The 12923-nt window shown below is 42.5% G+C and overlaps 1 protein-coding gene across 1 annotated transcript in view; it reads left to right on the top strand.

Moving 5' to 3' along the window:
• Positions 1-8725: 8725 nt before the first annotated feature.
• LOC137562063 (extracellular calcium-sensing receptor-like) overlaps positions 8726-12923 on the top strand; it is a 37880-nt gene continuing 33682 nt past the window's right edge. Inside the window, exons 1-2 of the mRNA XM_068273402.1 lie at positions 8726-9018; positions 12038-12865. Of these exons, the coding sequence (XP_068129503.1) occupies positions 8764-9018; positions 12038-12865 (1083 nt within the window). The 5' untranslated portion in view covers positions 8726-8763. The remainder of the gene's footprint in view (positions 9019-12037; positions 12866-12923) is intronic.

Here is a 12923-nt window from a genome sequence, read left to right as displayed (position 1 = left end):
AGATGAAAATGTGAATTGGATCAGGCCCTATGTGTAAAATCGCTAATTTAATACTTAGATTATAAAGATGATGCCCATACATCTTTAACCACTTGATGACTGCAGTGTTAAACACTCATGAAGACGAGGCCGTTTTTCAAGAAATAGGCCACTGCTGCTTTAAGGCCTAGCTGCAGAGCCGCACAAGTCAGCACACACGTGATCCCCCCCCCCTTTTATCCCCACCAACAGAGCTTTCTGTTGGTGGGGTCTTATCCCTCCTGCATTGTTTATTTATTTTTAATCAATATTTATGTTATTATTTTTAAAATAAAAGTGCCTATTTTTTAATTTATTTTACATTCCCCCCTCCTTCCCTCCCCCCACCAGTCAGTCAATGTGATCGGCTGTCATAGGCTTCAGCCTATGACAGCTGGTCACCCCTGAGCCTCTGTAGGTGACAGCCGTGTCACATTAGACGGGGTAATTAGACGGCAGTTTCGCCATCTAACAGTCTCCTAGCAGCGATCACCGCTGGGCGACTGAAGGCAGGGCAGAGCTCCGCCTACCAAGCAAAGATGCACACGCATTAGCGCGCAATCTCCTGCAAAACAGGCCCACAGGACCTTACGCCAATCAGCATTAGGCGGTCCTGGGGCTGCCGGCGTGGCCACGCGGTTGGCAAGTAGTTAAAAACAATCCACAGCATTGTACATCACCATCTCTTAGCCGAGTAGGATTGCAGCGTCTTGCTTCCCCTCCCCTCCACAAGCTTAGCGCGTATCTCCTTGGCTCTGCCCTACCGGTTTCGTCATAACCTATGACTCACCAGGGGCTCCAGCTCCAAAAAGCTACTGTAAAAAACTGAAAATGAAAATATGAGACTCATTAATTTGCAACTAATGTTCTATTTTTTATTCATACTACAAATACAATTCATTATAAGTTGATTTTTTTTTTTTCAGATTTGCTTTAATGTTCATGGTTTACAGCCATACATAAGAATTGTATTTTCTTCAGATTTTTAACAGACAAACTGGCCAATCCAAGTTATTTTACATTCATGACTCCGTTACATAAATGCATACATACCCGGCTACCAAAACCAAGATGGGGAGTTTATATACCATAGTCTTAATCCTGACTTTGCCCTACCTAATCCCAGCATACCTCTCCAATGACTCCAACAACATGGCATGTCAACTGGATATTTCCCATTTTGAAGGGGTGACTGTGCCAGGAGATGTGACCATAGGGTTCCTGTATCCTCTACATCTAGCGGGAGAAAATCTTGACGTAACTTTCACGGAAAGGCCTGGAAAGATCCCCTGCACTGCGTAAGTACTATGGATTTCTGTACGTATACATGAATAAAGTGTGCCACAGTAATTTGGGTGTCGGTCAGGGTAAGCCACTAGTAGAAGATTGGTAAAATTACTGATATTCTTCTACTGGGCAATGGGTAAGACCGATAGTAGAATATCGGTCATTTTTACTGCCATTATTTCCTCCAATATCTGCACTGCCGCCCCCCACTGAAACCTCCCTCTGCCAGTATCCATGCCACCTAATTAAAAGTTTTATCAGGCATCATCATTATGCAAATTCCTCCTGGGTGCCACTATATTAACATTACGATCTATGCAGAATGCATTATACTAAGCCTCCACAGGCACTCAAATTACTTGCTTCGTTATGTACTGCATACATCTTTTAAATCTTCCTTTTCCTCTTCTGCAAATGTTCCAATGTCACTCTTCTTGCATATCATAGTACAACGCCACCTCACCCAATCAGAAGCCACTCATCCGATGCGATGACCAACAGGGTCTAGTAGCATGTTGGGTATATTTCCTGGTCACCCCCTAAACTCCACAATCTGATACGATTTACTTCCTATTCTACCTTCAATATCCCATTCATGATCCCCGAAAGTGTAGTGTGATATGCAAGAAGAGAGACTTTGAAACAAGGACTTCATGTTGTGGAATGTGTGGGAATTTATTGCTATTGCATATGAGTTAGAGTGGTGCCTGTACTGAATATTGATGAACTGTACTTTTGTAAAAGGCGCAGCAGTGGCAAGCTGACTAAGGTACAAATGGATGACTAGGCCAAACTTGTTCATGGGTTTCTACTGTAACAGTAGATGCTACCATACCCTACTCAGTTGATACATGGGTTCAGTCCACAATGCAACATACATCTGGATAGGGAAGCTTTCCTGAACACAACCTACGATTCAGATACACTGATCCTGCCTGGGCATTGCTCACAGTGAGGGAACAGTTTGGGGCAAAATATAGGAAGCCCTCACTCACATTGGTACTCATTGTGCCCCCCAGTAAAAGTGACCATCGCCTACACTGATCACCAGAATGTATGTAGAGGAAGGAGGAAGAATTCAGTTATTTCAACTGCTGTCTTGGTGATTACCAACAGTTTGCTGACAAAATATATCACAAAAAGGTTTGAGTTAGGATAATACCATTTACATGCTAACTATAAAGCCTTTGATAATCAGTTCTGATTATGATGCTTGCTATCATGATTTCAGCATTGGCCATTGGAGGCCTGCCTGTATCGTTGTTCATTAAGCGTCACCTTAAGGTGCTCCAGGTGGCTGCTTCTGTCACATCAGACCATATATGGTTGCTTCTTGTAGCTAAGGTTTAGATTTCGGAACTCTTTATGTGCCCGACACTTGAACTGTCTAGTATTGCTGCGGACTGGTCATGTTCCATATGTACAAGGATGTTGAACTTCCCTCTTCAAAGGCACAGCTCAAATGTATTGTTGGGACTAAATCGGGAAAGATGTGGTTCATAAAGTAGTGTTCCATTTCTCAGTCCATCCTAAACATTGACATACTGTAGATATGGGACTCTAGGACTGGAGTTCAACACCTGCGCTATGGTAGAACGGCACTGTCATTAAGAAAGTCTTATAAAGAGCTCAATGGCTTATGCTAGTAAATGTACAACAGAATAAAGTCGAAAACTGCAATAATGTTTGGTAGACCTCGTGTGTAGTCTACAAAACAGTTTTACAGAGAAACAATTATTTTTCTAAAGAAACATGATATGTAACTAGTTTTTCTTTTTTCTTTTCCACAAAGGTTTTATTTTCAAAGCTTTTGGTCATTCCAAGCCACAATGTTTGCCATTGAAGAGATCAACGATGACCCCAACATCTTGCCAAATGTATCTCTGGGTCTCCAGGCCTACGACACATGCAATATTTTACATCTTAATGTGAAGGCTACATTACAGATCCTAACAGGACTCAACATGGCCATACCCGGGTACAGATGTCTTCTAGACTCCCCTCTCTCGGCCATTCTAGGTCCCTCAATCTCAACACAGTCAATGACAATAGCTCATATCCTGGGGCTCAGCAGATTACCACAGGTAACAATTTACAGGAAAAAAAAAAAAAAAACAACAGACGATTAATTCAAAGCAGGATACTGCCATTGAATGGGATGATTTAGCCAGGCTTCAGCTTCAGGAGAAAAAGGGAAGTGATACTTACAGATATAAGTGTGTGTGTGTTCTATCCACTATGATGTACCAGATGTAAACTTTATATGTTCATCTAACTGTACACAGTGCATAGACTACATATATGTATTGCCATTCAGACCGTTTTTTGGCTGGAAGTGGTCTTTAACTATAAGCTAACTGAATGATATTTACACAGCACATGCATTATACATAATTTTTAACTACTTAAAGAGACACTGAAGCGAAAAAAATGATGATATTATGATTTGTATGTGTAGTACAGCTAAGAAATAAAACATTAAGATCAGATACATCAGTCTAATTGTTTCCAGTACAGGAAGAGTTAAGAAACTCCAGTTGTTATCTCTATGCAAAAAAGCCATTAAGCTCTACGACTTTCAAAGCCGTGGAGAGGGCTGTTATCTGACTTTTATTATCTCAACTGTTCCTGGAATATTTACCTTTTCTCTGCCAGAGGAGAGGTCATTAGTTCACAGACTGCTCTGAAAGAATCATTTTGAATGCTCAGTGTTGTGTAATCTGCACATATTATAGAATGATGCAATGTTAGAAAAAACACTATATACCTGAAAATAAAAATATGAGAATATTTTCTTTGCTGCTAATCTTCTAGTAATTATTCATAGTACACAACCAATTCACTATATCATATTTTTTTTACGCTTCAGTGTCTCTTTAAGCTTGCAACATGACAGTTTGATGTTGCTCTGCTGTATCTATGGTTATGCTCCCCTTTCCAAGAATGGTAAGTGTCTCAGGTCAGGTCTTGGACACAACTATTTTAGGATTCTGAAACTGAGTAGTCTGTCAAGATGTCACAATATTGCCTCCTGTAATGGATTGCGGAGACACTGCCGCGCGGTCTGGCAGCGGGGCGGCTGTCTCCGCGTTCAGGTCGGTGGTTTCCGCACAGCAGCGTGCGTCTGGTGTGTCTGAGCCTAGTAGTGCACACAGATGGAGAGCTAGAAGGCAGGACCTTTATGCCAATAGGAGAGGGATCAGCTGATCCCAGCGTAGTAGGTGATTGGCTAAGTGGGGCTGGGCGGCGCTGAGGAGCGCTGCTCTATATATAATTCTTGCCTGTCAGTTGCTAGTTGTCTGCCGTTGCGAATACTTACGTGTGAGCACTCAGACCAGTCAGATCCCACAGTGTGTTAGAACCAGGAGGACCTGGGAATTCACACTTAGCCAGAATACGTTTGTGTTATACTTTAGACCAGTTCCAGGGTGTTGAGACCACGGACCTCACACCCAAGCTTAGGGATACTGTGTCATTGCTGTGTTATACTTTAGACCATTTCCAGGGTGTTGTGACCAAGGACCTCACACCCAAGCTTAGGGACACTGTGTCATTGCTGTGTTATACTTTAGACCAGTTCCAGGGTGTTGTGACCAAGGACCTCACACCCAAGCTTAGGGACTCTGTGTCATTACTGTGTTATACTCTAGACTAGTTCCCGGGTGTCGAGATCAAGGGGCTCACACCCCAGTCTAGGACTCTGTTATATTTATATGTTATGACTATTTGCTCTGTCGACCTTTCTCTTGCTTTCTGATTCGGTACCTCTGCATATCTGTCTACCTGTTGCCAGACCCTGCCTGTACCGGTTACCGAATCAGTCTTCTGTCTCTGTACCTCATCTGCTCGTGTGTTGCCAACCTGGCCTGCCCGACTATCCTAGCTGTCACTCTCCCTGAGTGCTCAGTCTATCAGTATTAGCAGTGACACCATTCCATCAGGTGTCAGCTGCAGCCAGGACTCTCGCTCCTCAGAGAAAGAGCCAGTGGTCCCTCCCTCTGGCTGCAGTACAGTTCACCATATAATACTGTTATCCCTGGTTACCAGGTCCTTACTATCAAGAGATAGTTTCTGCACTGCCCGGGGTCACCTGCCCCTCAGGTGTCTCTTGGCCGAGTCTCTTATATCTCCCGCTCCTCGGGAGATAGCCTCCAGTTCATCAAATACATTCACTCATTAGGTGTCCAGAGGTTAGTCATACTTGTATTATTGGTGATTCTGCAGATCATCCATAATCAGGTATACATCTGTATTGTTGATGATTCTGCAGATCATCAACAATCAGATTCTCTCTGTGTGCTGACACCGATCGTTACACCTCCCCTCCTGGATGATGTATGGCATAAAGGGAGACTTACTTTTTGAGGAGCAAAGGCAATTTCTTTCTTTCTTTTTTTCTTTCTTTCTTTCTTTCTTTCTTTCTTTCTTTCTTTCTTTCTTTCTTTCTTTCTTTCTTTCTTTCTTTCTTTCTTTCTTTGCTTTCTCTAGGAAGTGTTGAATGAATAAGTATAAGGGATGTTCCTCAGCAGGAATTTGGACTGATTCCCTCAAGAAACAGTACAGGGCTGAGGCTGTATAGGCACATATTTATTTTTAATCAATATTTATGTTATTATTTTTAAAATAAAAGTGCCTATTTTTTAATTTATTTTACATTCCCCCCTCCTTCCCTCCCCCCACCAGTCAGTCAATGTGATCGGCTGTCATAGGCTTCAGCCTATGACAGCTGGTCACCCCTGAGCCTCTGTAGGTGACAGCCGTGTCACATTAGACGGGGTAATTAGACGGCAGTTTCGCCATCTAACAGTCTCCTAGCAGCGATCACCGCTGGGCGACTGAAGGCAGGGCAGAGCTCCGCCTACCAAGCAAAGATGCACACGCATTAGCGCGCAATCTCCTGCAAAACAGGCCCACAGGACCTTACGCCAATCAGCATTAGGCAGTCCTGGGGCTGCCGGCGTGGCCACGCGGTTGGCAAGTAGTTAAAAACAATCCACAGCATTGTACATCACCATCTCTTAGCCGAGTAGGATTGCAGCGTCTTGCTTCCCCTCCCCTCCACAAGCTTAGCGCGTATCTCCTTGGCTCTGTCCTACCGGTTTCGTCATAACCTATGACTCACCAGGGGCTCCAGCTCCAAAAAGCTACTGTAAAAAACTGAAAATGAAAATATGAGACTCATTAATTTGCAACTAATGTTCTATTTTTTATTCATACTACAAATACAATTCATTATAAGTTGATTTTTTTTTTTTCAGATTTGCTTTAATGTTCATGGTTTACAGCCATACATAAGAATTGTATTTTCTTCAGATTTTTAACAGACAAACTGGCCAATCCAAGTTATTTTACATTCATGACTCCGTTACATAAATGCATACATACCCGGCTACCAAAACCAAGATGGGGAGTTTATATACCATAGTCTTAATCCTGACTTTGCCCTACCTAATCCCAGCATACCTCTCCAATGACTCCAACAACATGGCATGTCAACTGGATATTTCCCATTTTGAAGGGGTGACTGTGCCAGGAGATGTGACCATAGGGTTCCTGTATCCTCTACATCTAGCGGGAGAAAATCTTGACGTAACTTCCACGGAAAGGCCTGCAAAGATCCCCTGCACTGCGTAAGTACTATGGATTTCTGTACGTATACATGAATAAAGTGTGCCACAGTAATTTGGGTGTCGGTCAGGGTAAGCCACTAGTAGAAGATTGGTAAAATTACTGATATTCTTCTACTGGGCAATGGGTAAGACCGATAGTAGAATATCGGTCATTTTTACTGCCATTATTTCCTCCAATATCTGCACTGCCGCCCCCCACTGAAACCTCCCTCTGCCAGTATCCATGCCACCTAATTAAAAGTTTTATCAGGCATCATCATTATGCAAATTCCTCCTGGGTGCCACTATATTAACATTACGATCTATGCAGAATGCATTATACTAAGCCTCCACAGGCACTCAAATTACTTGCTTCGTTATGTACTGCATACATCTTTTAAATCTTCCTTTTCCTCTTCTGCAAATGTTCCAATGTCACTCTTCTTGCATATCATAGTACAACGCCACCTCACCCAATCAGAAGCCACTCATCCGATGCGATGACCAACAGGGTCTCGTAGCATGTTGGGGATATTTCCTGGTCACCCCCTAAACTCCACAATCAGATACAATCCACTTCCTATTCTACCTTCAATATCCCATTCATGATCCCCGAAAGTGTAGTGTGACATGCAAGAAGAGCGACTTTAAAACAAGGACTTCATGTTGTGGAATGTGTGGGACTTTATTGCTATTACATATGATTTAGAGTGGTGCCTGTACTGCATATTGATGAACTGTACTTTTGTTAAAAAGAGCAGGAGGTGCAGCAGTGGCAAGATGACTAAGGTACAAATGGAGGACTAGGCCAAACTTGTTCATGGGTTTCTACAGTAACATTAGATGCTACCATATCCTACTCAGTTGATACATGGGTCCAGTCCACAATGCTACGTACATCTGGATAGGGAAGCTTTTCTGAACACAACCTACGATCCAGATACACTGATCCTGCCTGGGCATTGCTCACAGTGAGGGAACCGTTTGGGGCAAAATATAGGAATCCCTCACTCATATTGGGAGTCATTGTGCCCGCCAGTAAAAGTGAAAATCACCTACACTGATCACCAAAATGTATGTAGAGAAAGGAGGAAGAATTCAGTTATTTCAACTGCTGTCTTGGTGATTACCATCAGTTTGCTGACAAAATATATCACAAAAAGGTTTGAGTTAGGATAATACCATTTACATGCTAACTATAAAGCCTTTGATAACCAGTTCTGGTTATGATGCTTGCTATCATGATTTCAGCATTGGCCATTGGAGGCCTGCCTGTATCGTTGTTCATTAAACGTCACCTCAAGGTGCTCCAGGTGGCTGCTTCTGTCACATCAGACCATATATGGTTGCTTCTTGTAGCTTAGGTTTAGATTACGGAACTCTTTATGTGCCCGCCACTTGAACTGTCTAGCATTGCTGTGGACAGGTCATGTTCCATATGTACAGGGATGTTGAACTTCACTCTTCAAAGGCACAGCTCAAATTTATTGTTGGGACTAAATAAGGAAAGATGCCATTCATAAAGTAGTGTTCCATTTCTCAGTCTATCCTAAAAATTGGAATACTGTAGATATGGGACTCTAGGACTGGAGTTCAACACCTGCGCTATGGTAGAACGGCACTGTCATTAAGAAAGTCTTATAAAGAGCTCAAGGGCTTATGCTAGTAAATGTACAACAGAATAAAGTCGAAAACTGCAATAATGTTTGGTAGACCTCGTGTGTAGTCTACAGAACAGTTTTACAGAGAAACAATTATTTTTCTAAAGAAACATGATATGTAACTAGTTTTTCTTTTTTCTTTTCCACAAAGGTTTTATTTTCAAAGCTTTTGGTCATTCCAAGCCACAATGTTTGCCATTGAAGAGATCAACGATGACCCCAACATCTTGCCAAATGTATCTCTGGGTCTCCAGGCCTACGACACATGCAATATTTTACATCTTAATGTGAAGGCTACATTACAGATCCTAACAGGACTCAACATGGCCATACCCGGGTACAGATGTCTTCTAGACTCCCCTCTCTCGGCCATTCTAGGTCCCTCAATCTCAACACAGTCAATGACAATAGCTCATATCCTGGGGCTCAGCAGATTACCACAGGTAACAATTTACAGGAAAAAAAAAAAAAAAAAAAAAAAACAACAGACGATTAATTCAAAGCAGGATACTGCCATTGAATGGGATGATTTAGCCAGGCTTCAGCTTCAGGAGAAAAAGGGAAGTGATACTTACAGATATAAGTGTGTGTGTGTGTTCTATCCACTATGATGTACCAGATGTAAACTTTATATGTTCATCTAACTGTACACAGTACATAGACTACATATATGTATTGCCATTCAGACCGTTTTTTGGCTGGAAGTGGTCTTTAACTATAAGCTAACTGAATGATATTTACACAGCACATGCATTATACATAATTTTTAACTACTTAAAGAGACACTGAAGCGAAAAAAATGATGATATTATGATTTGTATGTGTAGTACAGCTAAGAAATAAAACATTAAGATCAGATACATCAGTCTAATTGTTTCCAGTACAGGAAGAGTTAAGAAACTCCAGTTGTTATCTCTATGCAAACAAGCCATTAAGCTCTACGACTTTCAAAGCCGTGGAGAGGGCTGTTATCTGACTTTTATTATCTCAACTGTTCCTGGAATATTTACCTTTTCTCTGCCAGAGGAGAGGTCATTAGTTCACAGACTGCTCTGAAAGAATCATTTTGAATGCTGAGTGTTGTGTAATCTGCACATATTATAGAATGATGCAATGTTAGAAAAAACACTATATACCTGAAAATAAAAATATGAGAATATTTTCTTTGCTGCTAATCTTCTAGTAATTATTCATAGTACACAACCAATTCACTATATCATATTTTTTTTACGCTTCAGTGTCTCTTTAAGCTTGCAACATGACAGTTTGATGTTGCTCTGCTGTATCTGTGGTTATGCTCCCCTTTCCAAGAATGGTAAGTGTCTCAGGTCAGGTCTTGGACACAACTATTTTAGGATTCTGAAACTGAGTAGTCTGTCAAGATGTCACAATATTGCCTCCTGTAATGGATTGCGGAGACACTGCCGCGCGATCTGGCAGCGGGGCGGCTGTCTCCGCGTTCAGGTCGGTGGTTTCCGCACAGCAGCGTGCATCTGGTGTGTCTGAGCCTAGTAGTGCACACAGATGGAGAGCTAGAAGGCAGGACCTTTATGCCAATAGGAGAGGGATCAGCTGATCCCAGCGTAGTAGGTGATTGGCTAAGTGGGGCTGGGCGGCGCTGAGGAGCGCTGCTCTATATATAATTCTTGCCTGTCAGTTGCTAGTTGTCTGCCGTTGCGAATACTTACGTGTGAGCACTCAGACCAGTCAGATCCCACAGTGTGTTAGAACCAGGAGGACCTGGGAATTCACACTTAGCCAGAATACGTTTGTGTTATATGTTAGACCAGTTCCAGGGTGTTGAGACCACGGACCTCACACCCAAGCTTAGGGATACTGTGTCATTGCTATGTTATACTTTAGACCAGTTCCAGGGTGTTGAGACCACGGACCTCACACCCAAGCTTAGGGATACTGTGTCATTGCTGTGTTATACTTTAGACCAGTTCCAGGGTGTTGTGACCAAGGACCTCACACCCAAGCTTAGGGACGCTGTGTCATTGCTGTGTTATACTTTAGACCAGTTCCAGGGTGTTGTGACCAAGGACCTCACACCCAAGCTTAGGGACTCTGTGTCATTACTGTGTTATACTCTAGACTAGTTCCCGGGTGTCGAGATCAAGGGGCTCACACCCCAGTCTAGGACTCTGTTATATTTATATGTTATGACTATTTGCTCTGTCGACCTTTCTCTTGCTTTCTGATTCGGTACCTCTGCATATCTGTCTACCTGTTGCCAGACCCTGCCTGTACCGGTTACCGAATCAGTCTTCTGTCTCTGTACCTCATCTGCTCGTGTGTTGCCAACCTGGCCTGCCCGACTATCCTAGCTGTCACTCTCCCTGAGTGCTCAGTCTATCAGTATTAGCAGTGACACCATTCCATCAGGTGTCAGCTGCAGCCAGGACTCTCGCTCATCAGAGAGAGAGCCAGTGGTCCCTCCCTCTGGCTGCAGTACAGTTCACCATATAATACTGTTATCCCTGGTTACCAGGTCCTTACTATCAAGAGATAGTTTCTGCACTGCCCGGGGTCACCTCCCCCTCAGGTGTCTCTTGGCCGAGTCTCTTATATCTCCCGCTCCTCGGGAGATAGCCTCCAGTTCATCAAATACATTCACTCATTAGGTGTCCAGAGGTTAGTCATACTTGTATTATTGGTGATTCTGCAGATCATCCATAATCAGGTATACATCTGTATTGTTGATGATTCTGCAGATCATCAACAATCAGATTCTCTCTGTGTGCTGACACCGATCGTTACACCTCCCCTCCTGGATGATGTATGGCATAAAGGGAGACTTACTTTTTGAGGAGCAGAGGCAATTTCTTTCTTTCTTTCTTTCTTTCTTTCTTTCTTTCTTTCTTTCTTTCTTTCTTTCTTTCTTTCTTTCTTTCTTTCTTTCTTTCTTTTCCTCAGCAGGAATTTGGACTGATTCCCTCAAGAAACAGTACAGGGCTGAGGCTGTATAGGCACACCGCTAGCCTCCAGGCTAGTGGGGCATTCTTGAGGGCCAGTAGAGTGGCCATGAGGAGCATTACAGAGTTGGCAGGATGAGCAGGGAAACAAGGTCAGGTGGATCACTCAACAGTGATCAAAGGGGGATCAGAGGCCGTTGTACTCCTACCAGATTATTGGCAGAGCCAGTAGTTATTGGCCACCTCGGCAATCTCTCTAGCGGGCAATCTCTCTAGCGACTACCTTGGCAACCATCTATCATGTGTACATAGCCTAAATTTAAATGTAGTCCAGCTACACTTTTCTTAATGATATATGTGATTTGCCATCACAAACCTTCTCTTTAGCCAAGAGTATGATCTTCTGGTCAGCAAGTAAAAAGTTTGTAATACATTGGAGTTGTTTAGATTTCTTTTTTTTTTTTCCATTCTAATTATTATTTATGTTAAAGCAAAGTTTTAATGTGGTTAGTTGTCAAGTTATTAAGGATATTTTTACTCACAGATCAGCTGGTGGTCAACCAGTCCACTTCTAAGTAACCGTAAAAGGTTCCCCTCCTTCTTCAGAACTGTGCCAAGTGATACGTTTCAGTCTTCTGCAATTGCCCAATTGGTCATGTATTTTGGTTGGTCATGGATCGGACTGGTTGCTTCAGACGATGATTATGGTCAACAAGGAATCCAGCTGATTGGGCAAGAAATTGTTAAGGCTGGAGCTTGCGTGGCGTTCAGTGAAACCATTTTAATGAGTAAACCTGATCGAAATGCTCCGCATATAGTGAACGTGATTAAGAGGTCTACAGCTAAAGTTGTTGTGCTCTTCTGCAGCGATGTTGACATGGCCCTGGTCCTAGATGAGTGGTTAAGACAAAATGTTTCAAAGAAGATACTTATTGCCAGTGAAGCATGGTCTACAGTTAACCTCCTTTTCTTTGAAAAATATTCAGATATCTTGATTGGCACCATTGGACTAGCACTAACTAGTGGGATACTCCCAAACTTTGAAGAATATCTCAACAAGATTACTCCTTCCATGTCTGGTAGTCAGCAGTGGATTAAATTGTTATGGGAGAATGCATTTAAATGCACATTTTCCCCTACCTTTAACTCCACCATCACTTTGGAGACACCAGAAAGAGAGTGTACAGGGACTGAAAAGTTAAGCAATATCCATAACATTTATACCATCGCTACATTAACATCTTCTTATAATGTAAACATTGCAGTCCGTGCCTTGGCCAAAGCTTTAGATGATCTTGGAAAGTGTTCTAGTGGAGAAATGTCAGCTCCTAGTTCTGTCTGTGTTGATGGAAGGAATTTTAAACCTTGGCAGGTATCTATATTATGATATATTTGCTAGCTGAGGACCCGGCGTTGCCCGGGTATGAATT

Source organism: Hyperolius riggenbachi, chromosome 3, assembly GCF_040937935.1.
Source record: "Hyperolius riggenbachi isolate aHypRig1 chromosome 3, aHypRig1.pri, whole genome shotgun sequence".
In the NCBI taxonomy this organism is placed as follows: domain Eukaryota; kingdom Metazoa; phylum Chordata; class Amphibia; order Anura; family Hyperoliidae; genus Hyperolius; species Hyperolius riggenbachi.
Note: the sequence above shows the minus strand (reverse complement) of the source record. Positions and strands in the feature narration are given on the sequence as shown.